The following is a 22,463-nucleotide window of genomic DNA, read 5'->3' as shown; positions in this document are numbered from 1 at the left end:
GTTTGTGAGCAAGAAAAAGACTAGGCAGTGAGTGCTTTGCACCGGCAATAATCTTTTAGAGCAGGGGTTGGCAAACTATGGCTATGGGCCAAATCTGGCCCACTGCCTATTTTTGTAAATAAAGTTTTATTGGAACACAGCCAGGCTCATTCATTTACGTATTGTCTGTGGCTGCTTTTGTGCAACAGCAGAGTTGAGTAGTTGGGACCATATGTCCTGCAAAGCCTAAAATATTTACCATCTGGCCCTTTATAGTCAAAGTTTGCCAACCCCTGGCTTAGAGAACTGATCCAGGCCTTTATTTCCACTCTTCTGGATACTAGAACCTAACTTCAAAAAAGGAGAAAATTGCAGCATTCTACAGATTGGTAGCAGCCTCAGTTTACATCATTGCAGAGTTCTTTCTTGCTTTAAATTGCGATTAGGATTGATGAGGCCTGAGCAAACCCAAAGAAGGAGAAAAGTTTGTAAACATGGCAAATTTAAGACCCTAATTGTTTTCGTATTCTTCCTTTTGCCACCTGACGGTGTATTCAGGACAAATACGGTAGGCGGCCAAGTATGAAGTATGTTTGCTGTATAAAGTCACATAGACCAGCTTTGTCTCTTGGTTATTGGATTCTACAAACATTATTAATGAGCACCTACCCGTGGCAGAGGCTGCATTAAGCTGTGCATTAAGACAGAAAGGCTCTGTAGAGCCTTTAAAGCATTCTTTCTGGGATATGTATTTACACACCTATCTCCTGAAGTATCCACATGCAAGACTTAGCGTCATGCGCTGTGACTTTGATGTGCATGAATCAGCGACACCAACCCGGAGATGCATTCTGCGGGGGAGGCCCGGCCGCACCATAAAACGTGCTTCCAATTGTCCGTGTTCGTGTGGGATCACCCCGCCTGGACCAGTGGAGAAATGCTTATTCTCCCATGATCTAAACAGTTCATTGAATTATTTTTTCCATCCACCGCTGTAGAAAGGTTGTGTTCTTTCTGCATTGCAATATATGATTAAATATAAAGAAAACTTATGCTCAAAATAAGCGAGTGGCTGGGAGGCACACGGCAGTTGCTGCAATCGGGGAGGAAATGTCACCTCTCCGGGTTATTAACTTGACATACCGCTTAGAGGCATGTCACAGGGAAAAAAAAAATCTTGTTTTCACAGCCACGCGGGCTAACCCTGTTTTGATTATCAGCCCAATGGGTTTGTCCTGAAAAGTCAATACTTAATTTACGGTAAATGAAAATAGCACCATGCTCCCAATTTCAATATTCATGGACCGGGTAGCAGAGCTGTTATTTTCCTGCCTCTGTCATAAACAGGACACAAGAAATGGCAGGCTCATATTCCGCAAACACTTCATTTCCTGCTTACGAATGTCTGATAGGCTATTTGGACTTGGCAATATCAGCCAAGCATCCTATGTTATGGCCAGGATCGCTGTTATGTCTAGAAGTGGACCAAATTTGTATTTGAGGTTGACAGTTAAGAAGGCATAAGAGCAGGTACCCCATGTGATCTTTCGTTTGGCATAAACAGGCATCGGGGATGATACATGGTGTGCTTGGTACTAGTCGGGGCCAAGTGCTTTCACATTTTCTCCTTTAATCACTACTCTGGCATTGGCTTAGAGATTAGCCCATGAAGGTGTGCCCACTGAAATACCATTAAACAATTCTTGGGGAAGGGGAGGATACACTCAGGTCAACGAGACACTGATTTTGTGCAGAAAGGCCAAGTGCCCAGCCAAACAGTGTTTCGTTCTTCTGTGTCCTTGGCAGTGACCTTGTGACGTGGATCTGGCCCATAAGACACAGGTGGGAGTTTGCTAGATGGGTCTTCTGAGCAAGCTTCTCATTTTCCTAATAACCCAAGACAAAGCTGGCTCACGGATCTTTGTCATCATCTCCCCTGTGTCCCTCTCTTTTTGCCTGTAATTTGAGCATAATGCACGGAGGTGGGGTAGTTGTGCTGTGATCGATCGTGTGGCGAAAAGGCAACACAGTGAAGACGGCAGAGCAGAAAAAGAAGAGAGCTAGAGTCTGAGGTCGTCAGTGAGCCGCTACCCGGGCCCGGGACACACAGCTCCGTCCTCCTGTTCCTGGGATACAAACACTCCTTGATGGGTTTAGTCACTGCTAAGTGGATTTTCTGTTGTTGCGATCACACTCAATCCCAAATGATGTAAGAAAAAAAGAGCTTTTTTTAATCGGATGTCATTATGAAAAACAGCTTAGCCAGAGAAAGCACTGTCTAATGCAGTAGCCACGAGCTCCATGTGGCTTTTTAAATTTCAATTACATTTAATTACAGTTAAATAAAAGTAAAAACTCGCCGCACACATTTCAAGTTTTTGATGGCCCCATGTGGCTAGCGGCTACCATAATGGACGGTGTAGATATAGAACGTTTTTATCATCGTGGAAGGTTCTATGGGGTAGTTAGTTTAGATAAATCTCAGAGTGAAAAGCTTAAAAAAGGATGGCAGCATATTCATAAGTGTTTGAAACCAAGTTTGGTTCCTTACTGCAAATGCATTTTTGAGTCAACTTCTTTGAGTGGTGTGGTTTGAAAGAATTACAGAAGATAAGAAGTTTGTGGGATGACCGCTTCCCTTGCAAATGCAGAAAGGCTAAAAACAGCGCCTCGGATGCTTGTGAAGAAAAAACCTGTCTGGGTATAACGCCCCTTGGATATAAAACTCCTTGATTTTGATCCACAGACTGTAAAAACAAACTATACACAATGTTCCCTTTCTCCTGCTCCGTCTTTTCCAACCGCTCTCCCCCAAACACACACACACACACACACACACACACACACACACACACACACACAGAGCTGGAGTCGAGAAGCTGATGCCATGCTAACTAAGCCAGGGATGCGGTCTCTCGAGGGCCGCCTGTCCTGAGTTCGGTGCACATCTGGCTTCACTGTATACATGGAGCTTTCCTGAAGTCATAGGCACCGGTGGGTTTGGCTAACACAAATAGAGGTCATCTAAACAGTCCACATCCTCCCAGCGAATGATTTCAGTTCTCGCTCTAGAGGTTGACAGCAAAGAAAAATCTGGAAGCATGGTTAGGAATGGGAGGAGGCTAAGGTTTTCTTTTATTGTTGTTTGCTTTTGTTTCTTAAGTTTGACCCAAAAAATGCCTATTGGAAACATGGTACCAGGAATTCGCGTGTGATTTCTGGGACGTTTGCCACGGTGACCTTTGCCAAGATGAAATGCGGTCTTTTACGAGAAAGACCAGGAGGTCTTTGGGAGTCTGTACAGACCCAAGCAAATGCTAACTCTGCCAAGTCCTTGGCTACCTGACCTCCCGCAAGATGGGTGACCTCCGTCCTCTGCAGAATGAGGCTGACAACACTTGACCTCAGTTGGATGTTGGGAAGATTAAACAGGCTCTCACATACAAAAAGCCGGAGCAGGGTAGACACCCAATCGAAGTTAGCTGCCAAGTTTTTCTCTGGCAAGACACCGTGAGAGCCCGATGCCTTGCTGAGATGAAATGGAAAATAGCCACACTCCCTTATGTATCCCTGCGATGGCCAACAGAGCCATTATTTGTGGTACCCACACTCTGAGAGGGAGGGAGAATGGTGGTAAGTATGTTTTCAGTTATTGAGATTCTCCTTTTTCCTCTGTTCCCAGTTTGGTCTCAGACTGTGCTGTTTTGAGTGAAAAAAAAAAAGAAAAAAGAGTGCCAGAAATTGTTTATGGGACTATTAGACTCCATTCCTAAATCAGAAGCGCACCCCTCTGGTTTTTAGGGAACGGATCTGGGGGGCAAAGTATGCGTATCCCCGAATGTACACAATATTAACCCTCCCCCCCACACACACACACTCACACACACACACACACACACACACACACACACACATGCAAGACATTACCTGTAAGGTAATCCAGACATTCTAGCAACTTCTTCTCTCGGGAAAAATCTAAGGCAAAGGTGTCAAAGGTGTCATTGAGGTTGATTTCAGGAATTAGGACCTGGGATGATGCAGTTGCCATGGAGACTCTGTAATGTAAACAAAACAACATTTTAGAACTGTCAAGATGGCTTTCGCTGTCGCTGCATAGGAATGAAAGACAATAAAAGGACAAGAAATACCATTTTAAAACCGTGCTGTTTTCACACGTGAGCCTCAGAAAGGATCTTGGAGTGGCACAGCACAGGAACACCATACTAATGAATGGAAGCTCAAAGACCAGGCAAAGGAATTGGGTAAACAGTAGAATAGCGTTCTGCCCCCCCCCCCCCCCCGCCGCCTTTCTTTTTACCTCGGAAAAAAATTCCCCACGGAGGTGAAAGAATATTCATATTTCATGTTGCTGTGTATTTAACAGCCTGGCCCCTTCACATCTAACCCCAGCGAGAAGCTCATAGCTCCGGGCATTTCTTCACACATCTGTCTGGGAAACGGTTTGTTCCTTTCAGACCCGACCCTGCTCTACTTCAAAGAGGAGTCTCCAAAATTTCAAACTGCATAAAAGGCAAAGTGAGGATTAAAAAAGAATGTTTCCAGATATTGGATTAGTTTCATCAATTACCAGCTCCTCTCTGAAATACACATTAAGAAAGGAGTTTTCTCCCTGGCTCGCTCCATTCTCCTTGTATTCATTGTTTTGCCCCATATTCCCGGCAGATGCCATGAAAAATATTCATGAGCTTTCTCTCACATTCCTCCAACGGACACACCGTTTCTCCTCTTCATTTAGGGTTGCTAGTTAGAGTTCTCGTTCATAAACTCTACGGCAAGGTACTGGTGGGTCTGACTCTCCTGCTATGTATGAGAGATCTCCCGAGAGGCCTAGTGTTGAGCTCTCAAGTCGATTTGCAAAGTTCGGTTACTAATGGCAGAACAATCTGACTAGTTTAAGAACCGCAGGCGATTCTCTTAAAGGCAATACAATTGTGGCACGATGTAGGCCACTTCTGAGCACATCAGGCTATGCCAGCCTCATAATCTTGGTGATCTGGGTATTTCACTAAGTTTGGTAAACACCACCATTTATACAAGGTCACAAAGCTGGCTGGCCCCAGCCAGGAGGAGAATTCCAGGCCTCTACTCTTCCGTTTAACCTAGAAAAATTTCAACCTCGTTACCTAAGGGGATGTAGCTCCTTCTATACCTCTTAGTGGCTCTTAAAACTTTGTGTTTTATTTTATTTCAAAAATTTTTTAAAGAATCCAAACCAGGCTCCAGGCTCTTAGCACAGAGCCTGATGCGGGCCTCGAAATCATGAACTGATAGATCACGACCTGAGGTGAAGTCAGCCACTTAACCAACTGAGCCACCCAGGCGCCCCGAAACTTTGTATTTTATAAACATAATATATTTTCGGGGCGCCTGGGTGGCTCGGTTGGCTGGGCATCCGACTTCTCAGGTCACGATCTCGCAGTTCGTGGGTTTGAGCCCCGCATCGGGCTCTGTGCTGACAGCTCAGAGCCTGGAGCTTGCTTCGGATTCTGTGTCTCCTATGCTTCCTGCCCCTCCCCCACTCACACTCTGTCTCTCTCTCTCTCTCTCAAAAACGAATAAACATTTAAAAACCCTTTAAAAAGATAATAATAGTTACACCTGTGAAGTGCTCAAAATCCTTAGAAATAGAATTTCTATACTTGTACTTCTGGTACATTTTCAGTTCTGTGGAGGGGAGGGAAGGAGACAGGATAATTAACAATGTAATAATCGAAATGATATTGGGATCCATAGATGAACGTTTGAAGAGGCATAAACTCTGGAAAGAAAAGTTTCAAGTGTTTCAATGAGGGTGGAGAGTCTAAATTCACCACCTCACCTTTTCACCAAGAAACAGTAAATAGCAGAGTTACGGGATCTTGTTGGCTAAAGATTGCGCCCGAGGGAAATGGGCAAATTATTGTGACTAACACACCTGCTAATTTAGACCGATGGATAAAGGGACGGTTGCTAGGCATTTTTTACAGATGGTCAAACTGTACTTAAACATGCTTTCCTTATGACCCATAATCAGAAAAACTCCTCAAAACTCCGAGAGATCCCAGGATTATTCAGCAAATATTTACTAAGCCCTTAAAGTATGCCAGGGGCTGAAGAACCCGACATATTTGCATCGGTGCAGAAAAGTTAAAAGAAATGCTCTAACGGCAATTGAACTCCTCAAATAAAAATTTCAAAGCGAAACCCCAATTAGAAGGTCTTGGGCTGAGAGGATCTTAAGGCCTCTGACTCTCGCCTTAGCACTTGCCAGTCCAGGGGCAGAAGCTTCTGTTCAGGCTCATCCAGAATAGAGTTCTCCCAAGTTTCTCCGGGTCCTATGGTCCACAGGTAACTAAAAATGTGCTTCGGTCACGTGACAGGGTTAAAAATGCCTGCCATCTTGATGGTGGGAACTTTTCGGGGTGGGAACGGAAAGGCTGAAAGTCCCTAAGCCTGAGAGGCAAAGACTGACAGCAAGGATCTGCGGAGTTACTGCAGCCTTTAACACCTACACAGTTTTTTGATGGAAGGAAAGATATTTATCATTGGCTACAATTTCAAATTCTTAATTGGAGTGATGGGCGAGGGGAGAGCTGCCAGATTCAACATTTTAGGTCACGTTTTTACTCCCCAAATCCTTGTTGCCCGTCTTCTGGCCTTTCAGATGAGCTGCCAAAATCCACCAGGGCCATCAGTGTTAGGCCACTTTCGCAATTCTGTGCCTTCACAGTTGTGTGTGTGTGTGTGTGTGTGTGTGTGTGTACACACATGTGTGCACATGCCTGTAGGTGTATGTGAAGCCTTGGTCATATTGAGGCAAATAAGGACTTTGTGCCCTATGCTGATGTTTAAGAGGGTGGACTGCACATTACTTCTGTTGCTGGTTGTACTTTGATGGCTCTAATCTCTATAACACTCTGTTTGCTAGGAGCCACATGCGGCCAGTTTTCCAGAAGGTGGATGTGTCTAGAATTACACTGCTTACAGGGTTTCTGTCAAACAGTCCATGTCAGGGCAAGATGCTCTACCCTTCCTGCTGAATATCGCCCCCATGCCAGGCCCCCGACAATGGCACTTAAATGGGTCGTCTCTCTTGGGCGAGAGGGCACATCACCACAGTAAAACCCAGCGAGGTCTCATGGCAACAAAATGTGGTTTACTTGGGTCTGCTCAAGATTTCCCAGATGCATTTGGCTCTGGAATTTTGTTGTTTTAATACCAATTAACACCCCCCCAGAACACTCTTCAAAAACCACTCATCACATGTGCTTAAATTCTTAAAATCAAGTGACATCTTGCCAGAGCTGACAACTGGAGCTCTGGGCTTTATATTCGGGGTAAGTCTGATGGATCCTTGAACTGCTTAGGTGTTCAAGGGCAGAGGGGTCACTCTGTGGGGTCGGACACCCTCCTAGAAGGTCTGAAAAATGGGTACGTTTGAGAGGGAAGTTTCCTTTAACCCTCCTCTTGAGAATTCGCTGCGAAAACTTCAGATTTCTCATAACCAGTAGACCAACTTTCTTATGCTTCAATTCAGTGAAAAGTTTCGCTTAACGTGATTTTGTAAAGACGCCCATACAATCCTACAAAAGACCTATATGTTAGCATGGCTTGAGAATGCGGTATGTTATACAATCTGTTTGCATCAACTCAGTGAGTAGGAAGGACGGGAATGAGCATTTGTTGCATGTTCACCTTGGGACGGGAACTGGAATAATAGTTTTACCACATTATCTCATTTTGTCCCTGTGACAACCGCATTAGGTAGGACTCCTCGACCTGTTTTATAATTTGTTCACTCATTCATTCACGTCAGGCAGTTTGCTACGTGCTGGGGCTATAATGGTGGAAACAAGATGGCTGGGGGTTCCGCCTGCTAGGAACGTGCGAGCAAGATTGGACTCACAAGTGTTAAAGGAGCAGCCCCAATGCCGTCCGTAATTACTGCCAGGCAATGAACCCAGAGCCGGACACTTGATTCCAAAGCACATGCATCTCCTACAAGGTAAAGCTTGAGGGTCTCTCTCCTTTTTTTTTTCTTACTGTTTCTAAATCAAAAAGCTTTTTGCAGTTTGATTCAGCCTGTGGGTGAACATATCCACTTCAAGTGGTTTAAAGATGTCGAAAAACCTCCCCCAAGTCTCACTTTAGGAAGGCTTGCAGGATTCCAAGTTTGTTCTGGGCTTTCCACCCTTGACTAGAAGAATAAAGATGGTTTGGAAGTATACAGGTGCCAACGCCCAAGGCAGACACAATAGGAGGCAGAGAATCATGAAGTCACGTCCCAGAGTGGAATGCTTACTAAGTAAAGGATTGAAGAGTTGAGACAGGCAGAGACCAGCCCCAGAAGAGACACACAAGGCAGGGCCGTACCGACACAATGAACTCTGAAAACTTAAATCCAACATACAGTATGGAGTATCAATGACGTTAAAGGCCTATTCTTAGGATAGGATATCAGCAGTATTATCAAAATTACCGATAGAGGTAGCTATTACGAGCCCACTCCTCTTAGCAGAAAATACCTCACGGATAAACCCCAAAGGATCGCAGTTAAAAAGTGGCAGTGCTGGGATCTGCCCAAGTTTCCCAGGTCCTAGTCCAAGCCCCCTGCCCTTTCCCTTCATTCCAGTCCTAGAAAGAGAAAGACTCGGGAAGTGACCAAGAAGATTGACAAATGAAGACAGAAGAGAGGGGCTGCAGAAACGGGGGGATGAAGGATGTTGGCAAATTTTTACAGGTACTATGTCTTTAAACTTTGATGGAAGTTTAGCCTTCTCATAAACAGGCGGCCGACTTTCTTATGTCTGGACTTAGTGCATAATTTTGCTTATTTACAATAATTTTAGGGGTGCTTGGGTGGCTCAGTCAGTTAAGAATCAAAGTCTTCATTTCGGCTTAGGTCAGGATCTCACCGTTCGTGAGATCGAGCCCTGCATCAAGCTCTGTGCTGACAGACAGAGCCTGTTTGGGATTCTGTCTCTCCCTCTCTCTTTCTGCCCCTCCCAGGCTCACCCTGCTGCATTCCCCCCCCCCACCCTCTCAAAATAAATAAACTTAAAAAAAAATAATAATTTTATAAAAGTGCACACACAATCACAGCGAGAACTATGTATTAGTGATGCTTGAGAATATATTGCTCAGTTGACCTTTGAACAATGGGGGGGTGGTTAGGGGTGCTGACCCCCACCCAGTTGAAAATCCATGTATAACTTTTGATTCCTCCCCCGCCAAACATAACTACTAATAGCCTACTGTTGACCAGAAGCCTTACTGGTAACATAAATAGTCGATTAACACATTTTTTTGTATGTCATATCCATTATATTCTGCATTCTTACAATACAGTAAGCTAGAGAGAAGAAACTATTATTAGAAATATTAAGAAATATTATTATAGAAAATATTATTAAGAAAATCATGAGAGAAAGTACATTTACAGCACTGTACTGTATTTATTTTTAAAAATCTATGTATAAGTGCACCTGTGCAATTCAAACCCATGCTGTTTGAGGGTCAACTGTATTATACAATTCATTTGTAGAAAGAAAACTCAAAGTCATGTTTCTGTTCTTGAAGAGATGGGCTTGTTACGGGTGGAGGTGAATGGGACCAGTTATACCCTGCTGGATCTGAGGGAGATCACGTGTGGACATTCATGTGCTTATGTTACACTTCAAAGGTAGGTAGGCCTTCTTTCAGAATGTTCTTTTTTTTTTTTAATATTTATTTTTGGAAGAGCGTAAGCAGGGGAGAGGCAGAGAGAGGAAGACAGAGGATCTGAAGTGGGCTCCACGCAAACAAGCTGACAGCAGTGAGCCCGATGTGGGGCTCGAACTCATGAACCGCGAGACCATGACCCGAGTCGAAGCTGGACGCTCAACCGGCTGAGCCACCCAGGTACCCCCAGAATGTTCTGTCTTAACTGGTATGGGGCCACATTCTCTGCCCTTGAGAATTTCTTCATATTACACGTGATCAAATTTTTAGGGATTGCTGAGAAATGCACTTCACAGTAGCCATTTCATCTGGCCATCTCGTGGTTTAAAGCTGGAGAAAAGTACTTGGATCCCAGTTGGAAATCATGACATAAGTGTAAACACCGTCTAGTAGACTGCCCTAGGTACACTGGAGTTATTAGTGGTATTTGCACTTTCTAACTTTAGGATGCATATAAAACAACTGGATACAGTCCAGATGAGAGCTGGGAAGACAATTAAACGCTTGGAACCTAGGAGACACGAGGAAAGAAACTGGCTTCTCTTAAGAGTAGGGACGTGATCATTTTAAGGATATAACCAGCTGCTATCCACGTGCTTTGGAAGAGATCAGGTATCGGAACCAATCGCGGAAGAAATTTATCTCAACTATAACAACACGGCGAGGCCGGTTCAATACGAGACCAGAGTTGTAAAACTACTACTGTATGTTACTCTAATTGAAAGAAGAGCGGAAACGGAAATATCAATGCCTACCTGTACGCGACATTTTGAGAATTAGCACAGTGGCCGCCACAAGCAAGCACTCAACTAATGTTGGCTTTCTTTCTCTTTCCTTGAAGAAATTCAAGTCATAGGATGGTATTTTCCCCCCTGGGCCGGGGGTTGGCAAAATACAGCCAGAGGGCCAAATACCTGTTTTGCGAAATGTTTTTAGAAACACCCTTTAGACAGTGTTTCTGTACTGTCTAAGCGAGGCTGATAGAGAGCTATCACGGCCGGGTTGAGTAGCTTCCAAGGAGACCTCATAAGTTGCAAAGCTGAAAATATTTACTCTCTGGTCCTTTATAGGAGTTGGCAGACTCCTGCTCTAGGATAAAGACCAGCATGAATGAGCTGCCTGGGGTCGTCCGGTGATTGGATTCTATTATTGCTCTGGATAAGGGAAAAGTGACTCTGAAAAGCAGAATGAATGAGAGGTCAAGGGCATTGGCAAGGCTTGGAGATATCATTTAGGTGAGTCAGGTGCGTTTTGTGGCTTCACGAGAGCTGCTGTAGGTTTTTGCATCAGGGAGAACAAGTGATTCTGTACCGATCAAGTACTCGGACCAAGGGAGCACAGACTCCCACCAGTTCTACTGCTGAACCGTCCATTCAAATAATGTTATCTCCATGTTCCCTGCCCTAGAATAAGCCACACATTTCAAAGCAAGAGGTAGGAGACTGACAGGTGGGTCCGCTCTCTCTCACATGAGTCAGCTTTGACCTTTCAGAAGAGGCGAAGCTTCTCGACCAAATAAAAACAGGTCTAACGGAAAACAACACCTGGGAGTTTGCTCTTTTTTTTTTTTTTTTTTTCCCAAATAGATGAGCCCTGAGATGGAAGAAAAGATTCCCTTTTATGTCTTTGCCTTCATTCTGATTCTTTGTTATCAAGCGTACGATAAGATCAGGTCTGAGAGTCACAATAAATGCTGGTTTTGTGCCACCATAAGCTTTCTCCCCCCAAAAAGCAAGGCTGATTTTATTCTTTCTAGCTGGTGGACTCTTGTTTCAAAGGCCTTGAACTCCAGGGCGCTGCTGAAAAGGCTTTGACATGTCAAAGGGAAGCATCTTTAGCTGGAACAAAGCTGCTCAAAGCCTCTATTCTCCCTGGTACTCAGCCTTGAAAATGAAAACAAAAGCAAGGGGAGGGCAAGGCCAACCAATCGCTCCCCAGACACAGGAGCCCAGCGGCTGAGAACTTCCCAGCAGCCCCCGCACTCACCTCTCAGTGATATTCTTTGCCGTCTGTAGGAAGCGCGCATGATCGTTCTCCTTCAGAGAGTGTTCCGCTTGGGAGATAAGTGATGCCGACCGCTCAATGCACTGCTTGCAGTTTGCAATCTGCTGAGCCAGTTTGCGGAGCCTCATCACCTTGAAAAGAGGAGATGGTTACACGGGTGGCCTCGCTTAGGGAAAACGCATCGGGCCGGACCCTTCTGATGCGTGCGTTCTGTTGCACGTAAGTTGTCCTTCAATAAAAGTCCGACAAGCAGGCAGAGACATATGGAAATCTCCGATACGGGACTCCTGGCTTAGACAGCCCTTGTCTCCTTGGAGAAGCGTTGCTAATTTGTTTTACGGGAAAATACTGAATGGCGAATTACTTCCTTGTTGATGGGGAAACAAGGTGTTGCCCCATGGTAAGTTACAAGGGTCACCAGACCTCTTCCCCCACTATTCCACTCAATTACTGAAAGATCACAGGGAATGCTGGAACTTTCTCTTATCTCAGGTTTGCAGCTGGGCCATCAAGCAAATAAAACATCTCCATAGGTGCAAACGTGTGGCTTCAGTAAGAACCATTTTCTAAAAAGTTCTTTGCAATCCATGTAATAAAATTGTGATGTGAAAACATGAGGTATTACTATTTCCCACGCGATCTAAAACTCATGTGTTAAATTCACAGAAAGAGAGCGTTTTTTCCATTGATTAATATTTTTCCTGTTGAGCAGATGAGAGAAGGCCAAAAAAAGCACAGCTGGGCCGTTTCCCCTCACTGGGAACGTCATTTCCAGGCACTTTGTGCTTACTTGATAACTAAGAACTATTTTGATAAGCGTTTCCCAGTCGGGATAAAAATGCATGTTTGGTTCCAACCTCCATTCCGATTCCTGATCCTGTCTTGCTTGAAAACGACCCTCAAACGTAATTGACCGTAACCTCTGGGGTAGGCCAAGATAAGTGCACGGTAACCCACTTGACCATGCGCTCGGGTGTTTGAAATGTGCTACGAGATGAAGCCCTCGGGCCAGAAGCCAAGTTAAAATTAGATTGCTAATTAGAATTGCCGAGCGCCCGGTGCCCTCTCCACACAGCTCGGGACAGGTCTTGGCCGGCTTTATGATCATTCCGGAATGGAAACCAGCCCTGGGTGAAAGGGTAGGGAGGAGGCCAGTTAATCTGTCTTACAGACAGGGCTGGCTCCAGCTCCCTCCAGAATTCCTGCTAACTCCGAGAAATTCCTTCTTTCTCCAAGTCATCATTACCATTCCCATGCAGCTTTAATCGGAGAAAAGGAAGGAAGGAGATGTCAGAACTCGAGGCCTCTAAGGAACATCTGATTCCAGCTATGTCGTACTGCAGCAAACAAAGGAAATGAATATGCTGCGCTGAGAGACCGCGGCCACAAAATTTCAGGCAAGAGAGAGAAAAATTCCCGAAAGGAGAGTTAGAGAATGAAGTGTCAAAACCTTGGAGCAAACGGTATATGATACGAAGCCTGGCAAAAGGCTTCACTCGTCAGAATTCTAGTGACCCTCCGCAGCGGATTAACCGTGGTCGTGAGTTGAACGAAGTGACGCTTAGTTTACACGAAACTGAATTTAGCTTCTAACGTGAATACATCCAGAGGAAGCAAAATAACTGAAGAGTCCCTCGAACAAACCAAGTGGATGGAATATTTGGAATCACACAACAGAATTAAAGATGTTTAATACGATTCTAACAAAAGACACATAAGGTCGCAATATTCCCTTGGAATAACTTCGTGTCAATCACTTATCCTTTCAGTACGCCGGTCAGTGATCCCATGACTACACATCTAACAATGCTTGAACTCTATTCTCTTCTTTCTTTTCTTCTATCATGATATTGGAAATTAAAAGTGACATTAAGAGGAGAAGGGAGGGGCGCCTGGGTGGCTCAGTCGGTTAAGTGTCCGACTTCGGCTCAGGTCATGATCTCAAGGCTCGTGGGTTCGAGCCCCGCGTCGGGCTCTCTGCTGACGGCTCGGAGCCTGGAGCCTGCTTCGGATTCTGTGTCTCCCTCTCTCTCTCTCTGCCCCTCCCCTGCTTGCACTCTGTCTCTCTCTCTTAAAAATAAATAAACATTAAAAAATTTTTTTTAAAAAGAGGAGAAGGGAAAAAACCTCCTCAGTCATGCGTAAGTTGAAACAGGCCAAAATGAGAGCCTCCTTTGAACACATAGGAATGCTTCACAGAAAAAATTGTTGGAATAATTTTAATTTTAACTCAAGTGTACAATTCCATCTGATACACCGGATCAGAGCTTTTCAAAATGGTGTGCATAAGAAGCTGCTGGGGATCTTTTAAAAAGAGAACTACAGATGTTTGGGCTCACGTCTCAAAATCCTAGGTAAAAAGCTGTCACGGGCAGAGCAGCGGGATTCTGCATCTCAACAGGCAATGAGGTACAGGTATGATGAAACCTAGCCCTGAAAACACGAAGTAGAAGACGGGCGCCTGGGTGGCGCAGTGGGTTGTGCCCGACTCCTCATCTTGGCCCAGGTCATGATCTCACGGTTCGTGAGTTCGAGCCCCAAATCGGCTCTGTGCCGGTGGCACAGAGCTGTCTTGGGATTCTGTCTCTCCTTCTGTCTGCCCCTCCCCTGCTTGTGCGCTCACTCCCTCTCCCTTTCTCTCAGAATAAACAAACTTAAAAAAATAAAACATTAAATAGAAGAGGGGAGGAGGAAAGAAAGTAGCAGAGTGTATTTCTGGTACGAAGGGCAAATTAGGTTTTGCAAAACTCTGTGTGTGTGTGTGTGTGTGTGTGTGTGTGTGCGCGCGCGCGCGTGTGCACGTGCACACAGGCTGGATTTGATGTCCTATGTATTTCTTACTGTGAGTTCCAGTTAAAAAAAGAAAAGATAAAAATACCGCTCTAAGTTAGGTGTTCATAAGCTATGGTCTGTGAGCCATACTCCGCACACACCCGTCTGTGTAAATAAAGTTTTATTGGCACACTACCACATTCATTCATTTAGGGCTCGCCTGTGGCTGCTTTCACACTACAACACTGGGCAGAGGTGAGCTTCTGCAAGAGAAACTGCCTGGCAAAATCAAAAATAGTTATTATTTGGCCCTTTACAAAAAAAGTTTGCTAACTGAAACGATTCTGATCAGATGGCCTTGATCGGAACCACACTCTGGGAAACACTACCCTACTTGGTATACAGCCCTTCGGGATCAGACACGGAGCATTTAGCAAAATACTAATTTCTTCATTAGAAAACACTTCATGTATTATTTTAAAAATCTGACAAGATGAATAAAATTTGATTTTTGAAAAGAAACACTAGATCCTGACACGTAAGAAGAACCTTTATATTATGTGTTACTGCCACAGGGGAAATTTTTCCGAGTTGGCCCTGCTCTTTTTTCCTTTGGGAAGTGTTGATTGCACACTGTAATTTCAGGAATTCATTCCATACTCATCATGGAAATATCCCGCCTGGTGGATCTCCTTTGACTGGGGACACCGGCTTCAGTATGGCAATTTGCTGGCTGTTTATTATACCTTACGCATGCTTTGAAAAGTAGCCCTTTGTTTTTCTTGAAATGCATTTTAAATGCTTTTAATATATGTGCTTTTATGTACATTGCAGGATTCCACCCCAACACTGTTATGTCCTAGCAACTGATCCTCAGTCATCACAAATACCTGAATGGCCAAGGAAGCCGGTCCTTGGCATTTCAATCAGGCTGAAGAAAAGCCCGAACGTGTGGTCCGGTTAATGATCTTAAATTTTGGAGATTTAGAGTACACAAAAGCAGTGAGGACGAGGGACCCTTTTTCTCTGCGGCTGCGGCTTTCTACCATCGACCTGTGCCTGAACATAACGCACGTGATTTGCTTCATCTGGAGTCTGGTGCCAGCTCTTCGTGTGTTGCCATGAAATTTATCTCCCACTACTGAAGAGATAAGACAATTCTTTCCCAGGGAGTCTCATGGCTTGAGACTCTCCAGTCCGTCCAAGTACAAAGGCTGCCAAGCTATGTATTTCAAAGAACGCACAATGGTCTGAGAGCGATGGTCTGTGTCGGCACCAGAGACACATGGTGGCAAAGGCGCGAGGTGGATGAAATTCACCACCACGATCCCCCAAATCCTGCTGGCGCCTCCTCCAGCTCCCCACTTTCAAGTGCCGCTCAGAGGGCCCCCCAGTCCCTTCTCTGCGTTCAGCGTCCTCAGACACGCTTGCCCTCCCTGCCCAGCCCCTCAGATTTAAAGGGTGTAGGTACCCATGTTCCTCTTTTCCTGAAAATCTATCTCTTACACCAACACACCCTGGCCAGGGACCCAGTCACTGTGAATTCCGAGTTTGGGGATCAACTATTCCTTGGCGATATGCCAAAGCAGTCACTCAAGAGAAAGCCGAACTGGGCCTCATCTTTCCCAGGTACTGTGTGCCTTCTAACACAGCTTCTGAGATAATGTCCCTGGGCACTTTCTTAAACAAGGGAGAAATTCCACACGCACAATTTTTCAAGTAATGGGGCAAATTTCCTATCCACAGTACCAGCTTTACCAAATCTCGATATTTTCATCGTATTAGCGTAAGATTTTTCAAAAGGAAGTAAAACATTATCGATAGCATTGAAGCCCTGTGTGTCCCTCCCTAATTTCACTCAAGTCCTTCTTGAGAGGAAAAGACCTTTTTTGAAGTCAGGGTGGGTGACTCCCAAGCATGTACAACGTGCCCAAACACTGTATGGGATTTTTTTTTTTTTTTTTGCAGTTTATCAAATGTTATATAACAATTCTCATTCCGTACAAAAGTACTGTAAATCTTGTTTCTATTTTTGTGATTTGTCCATATGAATACATATCACCCTACTTCATTAATTTTAATTTTTGAAGACTGTTCCATCATATAAATATGCATTTGTCTTATAAACAGCTTCACTGAGGGGCGCCTGGGTGGCTCAGCTGGTTAAGCATCCGACTCTTGGTTTCGGCTCAGGTCGTGGTCTCACGGTTGGTGAGATTCAGCCCCGAGTCAGGCTCTGTGCTGACGGCTCAGGGGCTGCTTGGGATTCTCTCTCTCTCTCTCTCTCTCTCTCTCTCTCCACCCCTCCCCTGCTTGTGCTCGCTCGTTCTCTCTCTCTCAAAATAAACATTTAAAAAAATAAACAGCTTTATAGAGATACAACGAACGGATAACAAACTGTACATAATTAACGTGCAAATTTAAAAGTTTTCAAATATGCATAAACCCAGGAAACAGTCACCACATTCAAGACAATGAACACATAGATCATGCCTCCAGTTTTCCTGTAGCCCCTTGGTAATTCGTCCTGCCCACCCCTCCCTGTCACTAAGCAACCACTGATCTGTTTCCTGTTGCTGTAGATTATTAGAAAGTGTTATTTCTAAACTTCCATATGAATGTATTCATGCAGAATATACTACTTTCTGTCTGGCTTCCTTCACTCACCATAATTTATTTTTATTTTTATTTTTTTACTTGTTTATTTTGAGAGAGACAGAGAGAGTGAGTGGGGGAGGGGCAGAGAGGGAGGGAGAGAGAGAATCCCAAGCAGGCTCCACGTTGTCAGCACAGAGCCCAACAAAGGGCTTGAACCCACGAACCGTGAGATCTTGACCCGAGCCCAAACCGAGAGTCAGAGCTTAACCGACTGAGCCACCCAGGTGCCCCCGCTCACCGTAATTTATTGAGATTCACCCATGTCGTGGCATGCATCAGTAGCTTGCTCTTGTTTGCTGCTGAATAGTATTTCATTCTGGATGTGCCCCAAACTGTTTATTCATCTGTTGATGGACATTTGGCTCATTTCCAGTTTGGGGCGATTACCCTTCACACTCACATGAAAATTCATGTACATGTCTTACAGGGACATATGCTCTCATTTCTCTTGGTAAACACCTGGAACGGCTGGAACATACGGTAAGTGTACGTTTAACTACTTACGAAACTGTCAGTTCAGGACGTGTGGGTGGCTCAGTCGGCTGAGCGTCTGACTCTCGATGCCGGCTCAGGTCACGATCTCACGGTTCGTGGGTTCAAGCTCCAAATTGAGCTCTGTGCTGACAGCGTGGAACGTGCTTGAGATTCTCTCTCCTTCCCTCTCTGCCTCGCCCCTGCTCTCATGCACGCATGCATGCACGCACACACGCACACACACGCTCTCTCTCTCTCTCTCTCTCTTTCAAAAATAAATAAATATTTAAAAAAGAAAAAAAAAAACTATCAGGGGTGCCTGGGCAGCTCAGTCAGTTAAGCGTCCGACTTCAGCTCAGGTCATGATCTCACGGTTCGGGAGTTCAAGCTCCGCATCGGGCTCTGTGCTGACAGCTCAGAGCCCGGAACCTGCTTCGGATTCTGTGTCTCCCTCTGCCTCTGCCCCTCCCCCACTTGCACTCTGTCTCTCTCTCTCTCAAAAATAAATAAATATAAGAAAATTTTAAAAACCTGTCAGTTCTCCCAAATGCACCGTTTCATTCCTATAAATAGCATGCGAGAGTTCCAGTTCCTCCACATTCTCAAAAATACTTGCTATGGTCCAGCTTTTTAATTTTAACCATTCTACTAGGTAAGAAGGGTATATCACACCGAGGTTCTAATTTGCCCCGATGACTTTTCTTGACGACTTCCTTAATGACTAATGATTTTGAACGTCTCCTCATGTTTTTATGTGCCACCCACACATCTCCCTCGGTAGAGTACCTATTTAAATCTTTCATCCGTTTTGGCAAAGGTATTGTTTATTTCCTTACTAACGAGGTTTTAGAAGTTGTTATATATCTGCGTACAAATACTTTTGATTTAGATAAAAATTTGTCCCCAATCCGTGGCTTGTCTTTACATTCTCTTGACAGTGCTTTATAAAGAGTTTTTACTTTTGATGAAATACAATTTAGAACGATCTGTTTAATTTGTAAAGATTTCTTTGATTTTTTTTTCTCATTCTGTATAAACCAATCTTTGCCCAACTCAAGGTTCACCAGGATTTCCTCCCATGCTTTCTTCTAGAAGTTCTTTTTTTTTTTTTTAAGATTTTTTTTTGTTGTCAAGTAATCTCTCCACCCAACGTGAGTCTCGAACTCACAACCCCGAGATCAAGAGTCACATATGCCTCTCCGACTGAGGCAGCCAGGCACCTCCAAGTTCTGTCCCATTGTCTTTCACATTACGTATATGATCCATTCAGATTTAATTTTGGGGGGCGCCCGGGTGACTCAGTCGGTTAAGCGTCCGACTTCGGCTCAGGTCACGATCTCACGGTTCGTGAATTCGAGCCCCGCGACGGGCTCTGTGCTGACCTCTTGGAGCCTGGAGCCTGCTTCGGATTCTATGTCTCCCTCTCTCTCTGTGCTTTCCCCACTCATAACTGTCTCTCTCTGTCTCTCAAAAAAGGAATAAATGTTGAAAACAATTAGATTTAATTTTTGTTTATGGCATGAAATATGGATCGAATTTCATATTCTTACATGCGGATATCCCCTCCTACGGGGAGGCTAAAACTCAGTTTCCAAATTCCCCTCGTGGCCAAGTTTTCTTTGTAGTTTCAGGGTCTACATTTTTACCTCCCAAACTGCTAACTTGTTATTTTCCTATTTCTTTCTCTCTTATTTTCTATCCTTTTGTGGTTTCACAAGTTTTTGCTCTTTTAAAATCAAAGTTATGCCCTCATTTATTTCTTTAAACATCTTTTTAATATTTTCCCATAAAATGAATTTCACCTGGGGTGAGGTAATGTCTTTGCTGAGTTTGTCGGCTGTATTTTTAGAAATGCAAGCTTTCCTTATATGCTCCAGAACTGTGGTTTGAGTTTCAGATTTAAAGGGAAGGAGTTATCCATAATCTTTACTTCCCTCGCCCTCCTTGCTTAGCCCACCCCGCCCAGCGGGTTTACCGTCAGTCGCCCTCACCTCACCCGTGGGGGTCCTCATTCGGGAACCCGGTATTACCTCCGCCTCTCTGAGGCTTCTGTGTGGGTGTCAGAAATAGTGCAGAGCCAGGCGCTAACCTGACAACGGGCTTGTTCCAGACTCCCAGGCCTGAAGTTTGCTAAAAACTCTGACCCTAGGGAGAGGTTGGCAAGAATCCTTTTCGGTGTCTTTTAAGGAAGCGAGAAGGCTCATACAGCCCGTGGCACGAACCAATGAGCCTGATTTCAGTCCCCCATACCATCCGGAGCACTGGTACCCTTCAGCCCAAGGCATCAAGAACTACTGACCCATTGGACTTGAAGGCGGAGCTGCTTCGGTCTCTTCCAGACCAAGTCTCCACTAGCCTGTGTTTTAGCCACAGCCGCGGCTTTGCAGGTTCGTCCCATTTCTGGCCCGTGGAGATCTTTCTCTCGTTTTGGGTCCAGCTATGTCTCTTTGCTTTCCTACTTTGCTATGTGCTCTTGTCACTGCACGTGCACCCCTTCACTATCTTGATCCGGCTCATGAGAGAGGTCGTCATGCTGGGAAGTTAAGCAAGGGAAAGGCATGCTGGCCGGGCTGAATTAAGGGCCCCCAAAGATGCTCTTATCCTAATCCCAGCAGTTTTTGAACTATGGCACCTTACATGACACAGGGACATTGCGCATGTGATTAAGGCAGGGACCTTTGAGAGAGGGCGTATTATCCTGGATGTTCTGAGTGATCCCAATGTAATTAGGAAGGTCCTTAGAAGAGAGAACCAGGAGAGGCTGTGTCAGAGAAAGAAACTTGAGGAGGGAAGCAAAGGGCACAGAGTGATGTGATAGGGAAACCAGGAGCCGAGAAAGGGCAATGAATGGAATCTGCCCTAGAGCCTCCAGAAGGAAACAGCACAGCCAAAACCTTGACTTTAAGGCCGGTGACACTGATTTTGGACTCCTGACCTCCAGAAGGTCAGATACCAAATCTGTGTGTTTTAAGCCACCCAGTCTGCAGTAATTTGTTACAGCAGCAGTAAGAAACTACTACGAGCCTTGAGAGGTGGTGCACGATAATGGAAGGGGAAATACATCCCGCGAGGATTCCAGGCGGACGCTAAGTTGTACAATGTGTATGTGGGGAAAAGTCGCTTCTCAACACAGCTGAGTCAGTTCTTGGCCAGGGACTGGTTTCACATTAATCTGTTAATTCACTGTAAACAGCTTCAAGAACTATTTGATTTGATTTCACTTTGACGTCTCCGATCACCGTCACAATTTACCTGTATAAATAGCTTTCAACCTATACAGACAAAGTAATCTAAAATATGATACAGTATTGAACGTACCTTTGAAATTTTGTAGAGAACAGAGAAGAGCACATATATTGGCTATCGTTACCTCTGTGCACCACTTAATAGTTGCTAATTTAATTACACATATTTCATGAAAGTATGGTTATGAGCAGTAGTAGTTAAATCTTGAATGAATGTTTCCGTTTTTAAAATGGCTACAAAATCACCTTTGGAGGGAGGCAGAGAAATGGGTAAAATAAAATGGATCCTAAGTATTTCAATAAAAACCGTAGGGATTTTAAACACATAAACATTAGAAAAGAATTACTATTCATATATCCACAAAGGGATATATGATACAGTGAAACTACAGGAGTTTTGCCACCACAAAATTATACCTGTCTGAATTCGCTCAAAGGCATGGGAAAACACTTCGCCATCTCTATACAAAATCTGAGTCACTGAAACATTTATTTAATACTGTGATAATTGCTAGGATATAGCGATAAATAGGAAATGAACTCTTCCTCTGTGGAACCCACCTTCTCCTAGAGAAGAGAGATGAAAACAATGGCTGGGGCGCCTGGGTGGCTCCGTCGGTTGGGCGACCGACTTCGGCTCAGGTCATGATCTCACGGTTCGGGAGTTCGAGCCCCGCGTCGGGCTCTCTGCTGACAGCTTGGAGCCTGAAGCCCGCTTCAGATTCTGTGTCTCCCTCTCTCTCTACCCCTCCCCTGCTCACGTCCTGTGTCTGTCTCTCAATAATAAATAAACGTTAAAAAAAATTTTTTTTTAATAAAAAAAAAAAAGAAAAGAAAACAATGGCTGTAACAGACCAGAGCTCCACACTGCCCTCTGGAGTTCAGTAATGGAGTAGAGGTAATGTAATGCAATCCTTGTATTACAGATGTGCATAGGAGACCATGATAATACAAAGAAAGGGGTAGAGAAAAAAAAAGGTCAACCAAGGGACTTTGAGCTACGTCTTAAAGACGTAAGAGGAGGTTATAGAAAATATAGAAAAAGGGGGTATTCAATATTTCCTAAGCTATTGAAGTGCATGGGAGTATGACATCCTCTCCAGGAGAATATGGTATCTTCTGCCCTAGAAATCATACCTTCCCTTCTTTGATCTTGGTTCCAATAATTTGTCGTCTTTGTTGAATGATCTCAATGAGAAGATCACACTCTTCCATCAATTTGGCTTCTTGACGTGATGCATTGACCTATAGGACAGATAGAATGGTGAGCATTTAATTTGGCCTTTGTTTTCTGTTAAATGCTCTTTAATGTAGACTACTACGTTTCTGGCAATCACTAAAAAGATACTTTAAATGTTAACTCTTTTTCCAATTATACAAAGATGGAAAATATAGGACTTACATGTCTACTCCCTTCCTTACACTCTTGGAAAACACTATTATCCAATGATAGCAGTCTTCTCTGCTAAGCCATACTCAGCCACAGAATCTTTCTTAACACAACATATACACAGCTATTACCAATTAGTTGGAAATTGACACTTGAGATATATTTGCAATTCCTTCTTCTATATCTTGAAAGAGAGTGGAATTTTGGCCTATTAGACATAT

At 44.3% G+C, this 22,463-nt stretch overlaps 1 protein-coding gene across 5 annotated transcripts in view; it reads right to left on the bottom strand.

The window, feature by feature from the left end:
* The window catches only part of MID1 (midline 1), a 581,622-nt gene that overhangs the window by 23,544 nt on the left and 535,615 nt on the right, over positions 1–22,463 (bottom strand). For all 5 annotated transcript variants that reach the window (XM_081793388.1, XM_081793390.1, XM_081793387.1 and 2 more), the window contains 3 exons: positions 21,990–22,097; positions 11,686–11,834; positions 3,907–4,034 (listed from right to left, as the gene is read on the bottom strand). In XM_081793388.1, the coding sequence (XP_081649514.1) occupies positions 3,907–4,034; positions 11,686–11,834; positions 21,990–22,097 (385 nt within the window). The remainder of the gene's footprint in view (positions 1–3,906; positions 4,035–11,685; positions 11,835–21,989; positions 22,098–22,463) is intronic.

The sequence above is a fragment of the Panthera onca genome, chromosome X (genome assembly GCF_046562875.1).
Source record: "Panthera onca isolate mPanOnc1 chromosome X, mPanOnc1 haplotype 2, whole genome shotgun sequence".
NCBI classification, from domain to species: domain Eukaryota; kingdom Metazoa; phylum Chordata; class Mammalia; order Carnivora; family Felidae; genus Panthera; species Panthera onca.
This window is presented reverse-complemented; position numbering and strand designations above follow the sequence as displayed.